Source organism: Nyctibius grandis, chromosome 5, assembly GCF_013368605.1.
Source record: "Nyctibius grandis isolate bNycGra1 chromosome 5, bNycGra1.pri, whole genome shotgun sequence".
Classification (NCBI taxonomy): domain Eukaryota; kingdom Metazoa; phylum Chordata; class Aves; order Nyctibiiformes; family Nyctibiidae; genus Nyctibius; species Nyctibius grandis.
The window spans coordinates 184,659-197,759 of NC_090662.1; the positions used below are offsets into that span (position 1 = coordinate 184,659).

General features: G+C 45.7%; 1 protein-coding gene across 5 annotated transcripts in view; it reads left to right on the top strand.

The window, feature by feature from the left end:
- GOLGB1 (golgin B1) overlaps nt 1-12,540 on the top strand; it is a 77,901-nt gene extending 65,361 nt beyond the window's left edge. For all 5 annotated transcript variants that reach the window (XM_068400600.1, XM_068400598.1, XM_068400603.1 and 2 more), the window contains 8 exons: nt 1,380-1,558; nt 2,761-2,926; nt 4,049-4,180; nt 5,783-5,941; nt 6,073-6,170; nt 6,842-6,976; nt 9,196-9,301; nt 10,821-12,540. In XM_068400600.1, coding sequence (XP_068256701.1) covers nt 1,380-1,558; nt 2,761-2,926; nt 4,049-4,180; nt 5,783-5,941; nt 6,073-6,170; nt 6,842-6,976; nt 9,196-9,301; nt 10,821-10,955 — 1,110 coding nt within the window. In that variant the 3' untranslated portion in view covers nt 10,956-12,540. The remainder of the gene's footprint in view (nt 1-1,379; nt 1,559-2,760; nt 2,927-4,048; nt 4,181-5,782; nt 5,942-6,072; nt 6,171-6,841; nt 6,977-9,195; nt 9,302-10,820) is intronic.
- Nucleotides 12,541-13,101: the final 561 nt, after the last annotated feature.

Here is a 13,101-nt window from a genome sequence, read left to right on the forward strand (position 1 = left end):
ATTGGTGGATATTCCACAAGTTCTCTGGGCAACCTGTTTTTTCATGTATCTGGAAATGGTTTCCAGAATGAGTTGCTTCATCACCTTCCTAGGGATGGAGATGAGGCTGACCAGCCTGCAGTTCCCCAGTTCCTCCTTCTTGCCCTTGTTGTAGGTAGGAATGACATTTGCATTTTTCCAGTCTTCAGGAACCTCTCCCAGTCACTGTGACCTTTCAAAGGTAATTGAGTTGCCTCCCGATGACCTTAGCACTTGTGGGCACGCTCCATCAGATCCCCTGGATTTAGTATGTGCCATCTATGTTATCTTCTCTGGCATACGGAAGCTGTGATTTCATTGTTAACTTTGCAAGGTGGTTTCTCTTGTTAGCTTGATTTAAAATTGATAGAAATAAGATACGGGTTCCCTGTTAACCTGCTTAGTCCACATCTGTGGAAGCTCGTGCATTTGATTTGTCTTAGATTTCTGGAAGAGACTAGAGCAAAGACTTGGGCCTGTTTCTCCTCTTGGCAGCTGATTGTCAAGACAGGTACAAGGCATTGCAGCTCCATTTTGACATCGTTGCTTGCACACTCAGTGTGTCTGTGTCTGTATAGTCTGGCACCGTGCGGCTCAGCAAGGTTCACAGTTCTGGTTGCTGCTCAGATGACAGACTTTTACAATAATTTTCCACTGTCGCTTAGTCTGTCTTAGTTTTCCCTTCTGTTAATTCGCAACAGGCTTTGTGATACTGTCTTAAACACATCTTCCTCCTTGTCCATTTTATAGCTCAGTTATTTGTAGATTTATGTCTCCTCTACTGCTGGTTTGTTGAACTTGCATATCTGTAGCCCTGCTAATACTAACACAGATCCTCAGTAGAGGGATCTCCTGACTCATTAAGTACTTCCCTGTCTCCAGAGTCAGTCAAGTCGTCTTGTCTCTGAAAACTGATTGCAGTGATGGATGTGTAATGACAACTTATTTCTAATTCCAGTCTGAGTGGACTGTCAAAAGGATTTCAGTTCCTCAGCTCCCTGGTTTACAGGAAATACCACCTTCAAGAGTTGTTCTTAACCAGCTCCTCCTGTCTCACTTTGTCTTCCTCTGAATAACGGAATTAATATTGCAGTCTGGGGCCTTTCTGTTAATGTATGTCAAATCTTCATGGAAGGTCTCAAAACTCACTGCTCTCGTTAACAATAGAATTCTCTGAGGTTTTTTTTCTGAGCAGTTTTTAGCAGACTGCTGTGTTCACTGACACAATTTCTGGCTTCTCTGTCATCTGAATGTGACTTGTTTTCTCCAGATGCCACAGTGAGAAATGCTCTTAAACACTTAAGTAATAAACCTAGCTGCTTGCTCAGTTGTCACACTCTGATATTTCCCTTTAATTAAAGGTAAGAGAGCTGAAGAATCTGCAGCAGCAATACATCCTAGTCGGGGTAGAATCAGCTGAAAATTCTCGCTTAAAAGCACAACTGCAGGAATATCAGCAAGAGGCAGATGAACAGCACCGTCTCCAAGAACAGCTGAAGCAAGAAAGTATTTTCTACCAGCAGGAGCTCCAGCAGCTTAGGTGAGAGAATTGTCTTCTCAGTGCCTCAGAGATGCAAACGTGCCACTGTTTCCTTCATTCAGAGAGCAATTGTGGGCAGAAGGCAAAGAAGCCTTTGGGAGCCTCAGCCTTACCTGTGCCAGCTGTCACTAAACCACTTTGCCCTGTTCAGGGCTGGGCACACGGTTCCCTTGTTCAGCTTTTGCCTCAGGCTTCGGGTGAAGGGTTACAGCCCAACAAGCTGGAAGGAAATGCCTGTGTGAAATAGATCAATGACCTTTTAATTTTTATTGCCTTCATCCAGCGGTGGCCAGTGTCATCTGTTTGAGAGGAAAAGGCTGTTTCTTGTATTGGAGCTTATGTATATAATTACAGAACTCTCCATTACAAGCTGATGATGAACACCCTTTATTATCCCACTGATGTTACTGCTTAGAAAATACTAATTTTGTATGACTGTCTAGTCCTTTGTTTCACTTCCTTTATGTCTTCTATTTTTAAAAAAGGCTGTAATTCAAGTCTAGTAAATTGTCATCTCCAACTGGACTAAAACTAGTCAGACAGATACGCGCTGTTCTAAAAATGGGGAAAAAATCCTTTCAGGTACTTCAGAGATCCATCTAAGAATGATTGAACCTGGAGTGAAAGTGGTGGGGTTTTTTGTGGAAAGATGTATGGTTTATATAAAAACTTACAGTGCTCCTTCCCCCAATCTGACCCTCAAACGAACACTTCAGATCTTGTAAAGTTTGAAGCAGCTTACAAATTTTATTTATCTCCTGATAAAAGGAGATGTACTTCCTGTGTAGGTTCTACAATGTAAGTGAAGCTGAGGCCTCCAGCTGGCACGGTGGGATCAGTGCTGTGCCTCTGGTGCATATTGGACTGAGGCAGTGATAAAGTTATGGTGACAAGTGGCATTGTCAGTGACTTGCTCGACAAAACTCTCTGTACAGCAAGATCAAAACAATGTCCAGGAATACCAGAAGTGTGAGCAGTGAACAGTCTGCAGTGTTGAGCCAAATCCAGAATGCTTTCTTAAACCTGCTTTTAAGGTTCCTGTACTTAAGTGGGTTGTTTTGGTTTAGTTATAAGACTCCTTTTCTGGCATGGGGTAATGATGGGAAATAGAATCATCCTCAGCTCATTCTCAGCTGGATTCCTGGATATCATAACTGATACTGATAACTTCCTGGTCATTTCCTTTGTGTTGTACTGGGCAGAGAAGAGAAAACTACCTGGGAGAAGCAGAACAGCAGCATAAAGGAGCAGTACCTGATGGCCATAGCAGAAAAAGACAAGCAACTGAGCCATTTACAAAGGATCACGCAGGAAATGAGACTGCCCCTCAGCACGTCGCAGGTTGTAGAGGAGCAGCACCAAACGAAGGTGGGTGGAAATACACGGATTCTGTCCTGCGTGGAAATGTGAGGCTTGAAATTCAGTCAAAGTAGCATGTGTTGCTTGTACTTAGCTTGTACAGACTGCAGTGTCAGATTTTGTTGTGTGGCCTCCAAGGACTACACCAACAATGCAAGCTGGATCACTGAAAACTTTTAGAAAACTCTGGCGTACCCTTATGTGCTCTTCCCTTAGTTCGTGGTTCCTGATGTCTCAAGAAAGAGAGTAAAAGAGAGAGGGCTTCCTAGGCACCTTAGGTCCTTGTAAGCAGCATGGAACTTCCCAGTTCTTTCTTTCTGGCTATTTTAGAATTGCCTCTAGCACTGTGTTTGAATCTAAGATCTTCTGGGTTAGTTCTCTTACTGCCACATTCTAATTTTTAAGTTTCCTATTGAATTTTTGCTGCGGTTTTTACCATCAGAGATCTACAATCCTGACTCCAGTGCAGAGAGGCTGAGGATCGAACACAGCACTTTCTGCCTTCTTTCCCCTGTATAACAGTCCTAAAAGTGGAGTGGGATGTGTTGAGCGTTTTGCTTGGTCTAGGGAAGGACACTTGCCTGCTGCATGTACAACAGCATTACATTATGGGCAAGGAAAGAACTCTGCTGCCCACGTCTGTAACGTTCTAGTGAGAAACTGTTACGTCAGTGGAGGAGGGAGGAAATCTCCCCTTATCCCTTTGACACACACATGCATATGCGCAAAGAAAAAGCTAGAACAATGTGTATGTGATGCTTTCCAGGAGAATGTTTCAGTGCCAGCCTTTTAGTCTGTGTTAAATGAGAGCCCTGTGGACATTGCTTGGGTTTTTCGTTTGTTTCTCTTGTTCTCATTCATACGCTTTCTGTATGGTAGACAGCTTTAAGGCAGTGTTTGAGAAGGACCATCGTATGTGCAAGTTCAGTGATCTTTCCTAATTGTTTGAATTTTCAAATGACTTTTTGGATATTTCTGTTAATTCCCCATTTGCCGTTTTGCTTGAGCAGATGAAGTTCCAGGCCTAGGAATGACGTTGGGCTTTGACCCTGGAATACTAAACAGAGGGCATTAATATGAGAGTGGGTTGTCACGTGTACAGTGTATTTGTCATTCTTCTTTCCCTGGCAGATTGCTTCAGAAGTTCTGAGAGGGGACTTTTCAAGCCTAGAAACAGAGACAAAACATCTCCAGGCCCAGCTAAATGACAGCCTGAAAGAACTGCACCAAAAAGAGCTCAGAATTCAGCAGCTGAACAGCAAGGTACCGGTTATATCTTGTACTTGCTTGTAGAGTCTGGGATGAGGAATGTGGGGAAGAGGGTAGGCTTGAACAGGGCTCGGGGAGCAGGAATGAATCTGTTCTTGTGGGTATTCGATGGAGTAACACACAATCAGAAATACTAGTTAGAAGAGACTTCTGGAGATGATCTAGTACATCCTCTGCTGCTCAAAGCAGCACTGTCACCAGCATGAGATCAGGTCAGCCGTGACTTTGCCTAGCTGAGTGGTGAAAGAATGGATTCCAGAACTTCTCTGGGCCTTTGTCCAATGCTGCTCTACACTTCTAATGCACATGTTTTTATTAATGTCTAGTCTGACTCTTCCAAGCACAGTCTGTGGCTGTGGCCCCTTATTATATTTTCTGCCACTATCAAAAGAGTTTGGCTCTGTCTACTTTATGACTCCCTTTAATTTAATTGTAAGCTATTGTAAAATGACCCTTTATCCTCCTCTTTAGCAGGCTCAGGCAGCCCAGCTCTCACAGGCACCATGTGCTCCAATCCCTCGATGATCTCAGCAGCCTTTTCCTGGACTCCTTCCCATTTCTCTGCCAACTTTAGAAACATTTAGGTTGGAAAAGACCCTTAAGATTACTGAGTCCAGCCATTAGCCTAGTACTGCCAAGTCCTCCAAGCCATGTCCCTAAGTGCCACGTCTAGACATCTTTTAAATACCTCCAGGGATGGGGATTCAACCACAGGTCACAGCTGGGACAGCTGACCTGAATGGGCCAGAGGGATATTCCAGGCCATGTGTAGATCACATGCAGGAGGATCAGTGACAGCAGTGTCTGAATCAGCAACTTTTCTGCCACTGAATTTTAGTGCCCTTTCTCTAAAGTGACCAGAGAGAGAAAGGAGGAGGGAAGAGGACAGAGGAGGAGAGGGAGAGGGGAAGAAAGGAAGAGAGGAGAGAAAGGGAGAAGGAGGACAGACTGAGGGGGGGCAATGGGGGAAGGATGGAGCGGAGAGAGGGAAGGATGGAGGTGGGGGGAGAGAGGGAGACCAGACAGAGGGACCAGAGAGGAAGATTATGTGAAGAAAGTTGTTTCCAAGTTCCGTTTCTGTTGTTGGGAGCTCTTTCTAGCCTCCTGCTTTTTAGGCTCCTGAAGGAAGTCCCTCCTTCGGAAGCCATGCTTGTGATCTTCAGTGCTGCCTGCGGTCTTCAAAAGGTTCCTGTATTTCAGTGCAGGATCACAAGCAGTTCAGTTCCCACACTGAAGTGGAAGACTGAGAATTTAGCAATCTTCAGAAAGAGGGTGGCATTCAAGGAGAAAGCAAGAATATAAAATCACAATTTATTGATGATATTTCTGAAAGGTTTAGGTCAATCTTGGCACTTTAGAAATCTTGTTTTCGAAGCGTGTTATTCTGTACAACATGTTGATGTTTTGGGACTTCTGTTCTGGAAACCTTAGCCCAAAGCTACTGTTGGAGATTATCACTGGTCTTTGGACCTTAGTAACGTGCAGTGTGGCAGTTCCCATGTTCTCAATAGAATTCTTACCCTCAGTTACACAGAGAACAATTTTGCTTTCACAAAAATATGAGTTCTTTGCTTAGCAGTTGTCTTCTCTTCTCAGCTGTCTCAGGTCTTTGAGGAGAAAAATGCCCTCTCCCTCCAGCTGCGCGGTAGCAGTCGGAACGTCTGTGAGAGCCATCAGCGCTACAATGAGGTTCTGAACCGCTGCTTGGTGCTTGAGAGGCAGCTCCAGGAGCTGCAGTCTGCAGACAAGAGCGTGGTAAGGGTGGTCTTCTTGGTGCAGGGGAGGGAAAAGCTTACTACAGATGCCTCCACTAACTGTGCAGCATTGTAGCTACTTTCTATCCTCTCATTCAGTACTATCTGCCATACATTCATGCTTTCTTTCAGGAGCTGTTTGCAACAGATGCTGCTCCAGGAGCACCCCAAGAGAAGAATGAGCCTCAGAGAGGCAGTTACACACCAGAACTGCAGGAATTGCAGCTGAGGTAAAGAAAGCATGAGAAAACGGGTGGGGATGTTAGTCCTGATGGAGGTCTTTGGGCTAGTGATGAGCCTATTTCTGTTACTCTCTGTCAGAGTGCTGGAAAAACTCAGTTCCACACTAGGACCCTGTGGAAGTGGAGGAAATGTTACATGCACTTGACAGCTGTCATTAGTTGTCTTTTTGGACAGAACTTCAAAAAATGAAGAGACAACAGACAACATGCAGCAGCAATTCCAGTTGACCATCACCCGCCAAACTAGCATCTTTGATTTGATGGGCTGGGTCCTCAGTAACTGCTTGATGGTCCTGGTCTCAAGGCTGTTAGCTTGAGAGTGTCTGGAATTGAGACCTAGCACACGATTCCTCATAACGTTCTGGAACTAGTATCTAGCACATGATTCCTCATGCCCTTTCAAAATAATTTTCAGAAGATGGGAAAGTGGATAACAGAGCCAAGGAACTCCTTCGTGATGTGACACAGAAGCTTCAAGAGATTTATCTTCTGTCTTGCTTTCCAAATAATTTAAATATATTAATAAAAGCTAATAAGTCTTCTGTGTGAAGTGGAAGGGGATTGGAGTCTGTTCACATACTGCATCAGTGAATACAATAGAAACAGAATAGTCCATGAATTAGCCTTTTTTTGGCACATGCTTGGTTATTTTCTGGCAGGTTGTCCGAAACAGAACACTTGCATAGCAGCACAAAGCAGGATCTGAGGTATTTGGAGGAGCAGCTGGAGGAAGAACGGGACCATCGTCTTGCTGTAGAGGAGGCGCTCTCTGCAGCACAGGATCAGATCAGGAGGTGAGGGAGCTTGAGCAAACAGTATCACCATAAAAGTATGGTGATCCTAGCTGTGTGTTTGTCTGCACTTCATTACATCCTTCTGTCGAATGTCACTGGGGGCATAGAAACGACTACACCATGTCTATCCCAGAATGGTTGAGGTTGGAAGGGACCGCTGGAGGTCATCTGGTCCGATGCCCTGCTCAAGCAGGGCTACCTGGCGCCAGTTGCCCAGGACCATGTCCAGATGGCTTTTGAATATCTCTAAGGATGAAGATTTCACAACCTCCCTGGGCAGCCTGTGCCAGTGCTCAGTCACCCTCACAGTACAAAAGTTGATTCCTGATGTTCAGGTTATTCTTCAGTAGTAGACAAAGATAGAATGAGACAACTGACTAGACACTGGCACAGATTCTGACTAGAAATGAGATGCCAGCTTTCTCAAAGAGTTAAATTAACTACTGGAAAATATAATTTGGAGACTGGGAATTGGGTGGAGGCAGAAGAGGAGTTTTCATACTTCCAGGAGATTTGTCTCTTCAGTAAGCACCTGTTATGGGCAAAACAGTCTTGACTTGAAGAATGTCACTCAATTTTAATGTATTGCCAATTAGCATAAACTTTTAATTAATTTGGGTATTGAGAAACAATTAAACATTTAGGGAAAATACTTCTCCCTGCCTTTCACAGGCTCACCTTCAGTCTAGACACCTCTCCTCCCCCGTTCCTAGTGTGCAGTCCCGTTGTCTGCACTGCCTCCGTCCCTTTGGTGAGGCAAAGGCAGCGTAGGAGGCTGGGGTCAGTGTGTGGTGATTCCTCTCTGCTGCCCCTTGTTTCTTACTCATTTCCTCCTCCCCCTAGCAGCTGCCATCCTTTGTTAAATACGTTTGAGCAGGGGCACCGTATGCTCCTCTGCTCATAGTTTTGGGGCACGGTGAGGCATCACCCATTGCCGAGCCAGCTGGAACCAGGCGTGGCTGGTACCGTGCTGCCACACAGCCCTCCCTTGCAGCTCCCTGTTACCAAAACCTTGCCTTTTATACCCAAGACACTGTATCTCGGGTCGCTTGACAGATGCCCTTATAGTCAGCAGAGACAAGGAGGCTGACCTAGACTAGATGTCAGGATTAGGATGCCATGAGTCGCACGTTAGAGATGCCTGTTTCTCCTCATTGACTGTAGAAGTGGGTTTTATCACGTAACTTGATTGTAGACACTTGTGCTGTGCATTTCCTGGTAGTTAAAATAAACCTCACTATTGGAGTCTTTTACATGAAAACAATGGCTTGCTTCTGACACACATGCTGCTTGAGCCAACAAAATAATGGTCTGTGTGGGAGAGTTCTGGATGATGTTCCCTGGGAATTGCTACACAACTCGGACAACTGTAGCCCCTTCTAGCATTAAAGTCTGTGCAAGCCTCCTACGATTGATTTCTCTCCACTAATGCCAGCTTGAAGATTTGACAGTGCTGCTTTCACATTTCATCCTTTAATAGTATCTTGTCAATCTTGAATATCTGTCACTAGAAAACAGAAAGAACCAGCACTACTGGGACCAGAGCTGGCTTCCAAAATAATTTCATAGAATTTAAAATACAGTTAAATCATCTGCCCTGGCTTCTTTCAAGTCACACACTATGAAATTTAACTTGGAAGCCCCCACGTAGAACACAGAGACCTCAGTTAAAGCGTTTGAAATTCCTGAAAGACAAAAAGGAAAAAAACAGCACCAAAAAAATAATGAGTTTTGAAGTGATGGGTTATAGACTAGGTAAGAAGGGACTCCACTGCCCGCAGCTGAGCTGCCCTTTCTACTGGAGAGGAATAGTAATTACTATAATTAGTATAAAATAGTAATAAATAGAACATCATGCAGTATGGGAGTTGTACTTTTCTCTCTGACAGTGGCTATGACTGTGGGCACAGGAGCGGCTGGCACTGAGCAAGTACAACCTGTACAGAGAGCACCGTATGCCTCCTCTGCTGCGGTCCCACCAGCCTCCTCGTGCAGGAGGGGGGCTACTGCTCGTTGGGTCACCCAGCCCTTCTGCTCAGCGTGAGCTCAGGAGGGCCCCGCAGTTGTACAAATTAAACCAGTTCTTGCCAAGTGAGGCCGTGGCTTGCTTGCAATGGTTGATCACTTGTTGAAGAAACACCTGCTTTCCTAAGCTTGTCTACAGCGTTGGTCTGGGGCATCGTAAGAAACTGAATTTAATTTCATGTTTTTTGCGGCAGGTTGCAGTCGAGTGAGTGGACGTCTTCCTCAAGTGCTAGCGTTGATGTGACTGCAGGTCATGAACATTCCTTGCTGATTGACTCCACGGATAATAATTTCAGCAAAGTAAGAATTTACATTCACAGCTGTTAATTATGTGAGCCCTGGCTGATGCAAGAAAATGTTAACTGAAAACTGTGAACCTAGAGCAGCTAAATCCTTCTGTAGGCACATTGAAACCTGTGCAAGTTTGTGGAGGTTTCTGCTCGTCTTGCTCTGTTTGCCATGCCAGAAGCCACATACTGTTCTGATGGTGGCTCTGCTACAGTCTGCATAGCCAGACTTAAATTTCAGAGGTCACTAAAATGCAGGCCAGCATTGTCTGTGCCTGAAATGTGGTCCCAGGTTCCTTGTGGAATATTCAAGGCCTCAGTGGTGAGCAAACAGGCAAAGCCTGTGCAAACAGTGTGCAATCTCATGTATAAGAAGTCTACGTGTTAGTGGCCCTCGCATCTGTGGTATCTGCAGAGCCTGCCCTTGTAGCAGCCATCGCAGTTCCCTCACTTTCAAACCTCTGTCAGTCAGGCTGGGAGCCAAAGGGGAGAGCTGCTTTGTCGCTGTACTGAGTGACAGCCTGGCAGTCACCTGTCCTGTCGTGCTAAGGATGAAGCCCTGCTGAAGAGTTTCCCCTCTGGTCTCTCTTGGGGGTGGTGCTCTCGAGAGCAGCATCAGCAGAATTATGGCAAGAGCCATAACTGGATGCTACTCTGTGCTCATGCTTGGGGTTTGTTACTAGAATAGACAGATTTTTCTTTCTACTGGAACTTTGCCATTGTCTGAGGACTCCTGGAAGAGCCCCTGTAGAGTATGGTCACTCTATACAGCAGCTTCTTCAACAGCTTCAGAAGTCCTTTCAGCTGCAAGGGTGGAAGAACACAACAAATAATTTTCTTCTTCTAGGCCAGAGAGTGAATCAGGATTCCTCGTAGCTCGAGGCCCTAGCAGAAAAGTGTCATAGAATCATAGAATGGTTTGGGTTGGGAGGGACCTTAAAGCCCATCCAGTTCCAACCCCCTGCCACGGGCAGGGACACCTTCCACCAGACCAGGTTGCTCCCAGCCCCATCCAACCTGGCCTTGAACACAGCCAGGGAGGGAGCAGCCACAGCTGCTCTGGGCAACCTGAGCCAGGGTCTCACCACCCTCACAGGAGAGAATTTCTTCCTCAGATCTCATCCTCAGATCTCATCTCAATCTCCCCTCTTCCAGTTTAAAACCATTCCCCCTCGTCCTGTCACTACTTGTCCTTGTCAAAAGTACCATTGATCCATTTGTTTGTATTTCGCTTGGAGGGGCTAGAAATTCATAGGGACCAAACGTTAGAGGGAAACGCTCTGCATTCTGGTGCCCTTTCCCAAGCAGAACTGGAGAGCGCTGGTTCATGAGAACCTGCAGAGAGCAGGGGCAGGGGAACATTTCACTGAGGATTGGCTCTAGAGGTTGAACCTGACAGTGGAATGGGTTTGGGAAGGTTCATGCTCATTAGCTTAAACAAGCTTATCTCTATGGTCTGGAGAGCTCTGGGTGAAGGCAGCTGGGGCCATACCCGTTCCTGGTACTGACTGGTCTCTCTTTTACTCTTCCAGACCCGGAATATCCTTGGACTACGACGCCTGTTACGCTCTCTGTTCCGTTCCCGGACCCACTTGCCTCTGCTAGTGGCCATGTATCTGCTTGCTCTCCATGTCCTGCTCTTCCTGTGCTTTACAGGCCACCTATGAGTAGGAATAGCAGCCTTTTCTTGAGCCGCAGCCCTCTGAGTAATCCCTGGGCCTGCATTCCCTGTCCACAGAGTAGCACTTCACCCAGCTGCCTTCTTTTTCCAGATCAGCCGTTAGGAGCAGCTGCACCCAGCAGCTTGCACCGAGGTTGCTTACTGTCTAAGTATGCAGCAGCCAGTGCTGATGCTTGGGATCTGTTTCCAGGACATCTGCCATTCCTGCGGTGTTTCTAAATCAACATTTTCTGAGCCGGGGTCCTCATGCTACAAGCTTCAAGGACAGCATCTGTTCCTGTACCTGGAGGTAGCACCACTCATTTTATATAGTATTGTGCTGTGGTAGGAAATAAGAAAAACATTCTTGAGTTGCTGCAGTACTTCAACACTTCCAGGAACTGCAGGATCTTCCCCCTCTTGGACTGAATCAGTGAGTTGGGCTGGGGAAAACCTCTAGCTAGGTATAGGAAAGAGAAGCTTCTCCCCTTTATTCCATCCCATAGATTTGCTCCGTGGCTCAGTGCTGTTTGAAATGCACATCCTAAGGGAGTTGTGGACACTTCAAGGAACATGAATTGAATCTCAAAATCATGTTTCCTGCTCAGTTGCATCTCCTACTGAAGAAAGGCCAAAATTAGTACCCCTGGACCTGCTGAGTATTCCATTAAAACCAGTCATATGTCTGCCCTGACAAGCCTGTAAAGTAATGTCATTTAGTTATTGAAAAGGAATAGGAAATAAGAAGGTTTTAGCTCTAAGTTAATAACCTTGCTGTTCATAGCATTTGTGCACCTCTCACGATGGAAGGTGCTTGCATACCTCTTGTGAGAGGTACCATGCTCATGCATTCTCATCCACTGAACCCTTGTCACAAGATTAAACCTGTACAGGCTGTGTTGAAGGGTTCCCCAATGTGGTATGTGGGCCCAGATCAAAGGCAGAAGCTCCAGAAATAAACTGTGCCCCTACACTGAAGAAGGGAACAGACTTCTGAAACCTCTGGCATCTCTGCTTTAGGAAAAGCCTGCTGTAGAAAGCTAGTGCTGGTCATTGGACTTGTCTGAATCTAAAGCAAATGGATGCAAATGGACCTGATCTTATCGGATATATGGGAAGCTGTGTTTTCTGAAGAACTCCTGAGTATGTCCTGGGATGGAGACTGCCCTCTTCCAAAGGGCGAATGCTGAATGCAAAGAAGATCGTTCCACTCGAGTTCCCTGGCGGAGACTGAGTGGTCATTCTGTTCAGAGTACTTGCCAGAAGGATTGTATCTGCCTCTTGGTAGAGCGTTAACAGTCACATTTTTCCCATGGGAAAGAGGTAGTTCTTTTGATATTGCTGGTAAACTAAGACTCTCTAGACGGTGAACAAAGCCGGTTTGAGGATGGATTGATTTCATCAGAGTAGCTGAAATAACTGGATCTCTGGCAGGTCCAGAACATTGGCACTGTAGATCCATTTGTGCACTACCCTCGATTGTCTGTGTGGACTTCCTCAGCTATACAAAATTCAGTGACCAAATACTTTGCCTATAGCTTCCTGGGGCATGTGCTCCTGTATATATAATAAAGATTATTTTTCAGATGGAATTTGTGTAATGTTGTCACATAAACATCACAAGTCTCTTGAGGGTATAGTGCTGCTGTAGGATACCTTTTTACAGGACCACCATGGGACTGTAGGTCACTTCTGTGTACACCTCCTTGGGTGTTGAGTGCAGCAGCTCTGTTTCTTCACGTTCTCTGGATGCCTCTGGAGATGACCCGTTTCCCTGTCTCACCTCTCAGCCTTTTTCAGCTTTTGCTGCAATGACAAGGAAACGGCACCTTAACAGTGAAAGCAATTCCACTAAACCAAGATCTGCTCGGGTTTACTTTTCTTTACGTTGAGGCACATTGGACTGGACACTGCACCCTGTTGGAGCCGTGCAACCCCAGGAAAGACGGGAGTTAGCAACAGCAAGGTGGAAGCATGCTGCTGATTTAGATGGGACTAGTTAAAACATACTGGCCTCTTCCACCTTGCTGTGGCCAAAGACAGGTACCTTTGTTCGTATTCACTACTACAATCCACCACCACCCTTAGAGCAAAAGCTGGTAATGGGGTGTTGTAAGACATAAATAAATAATGTTTCCACTGTATTTAATAGC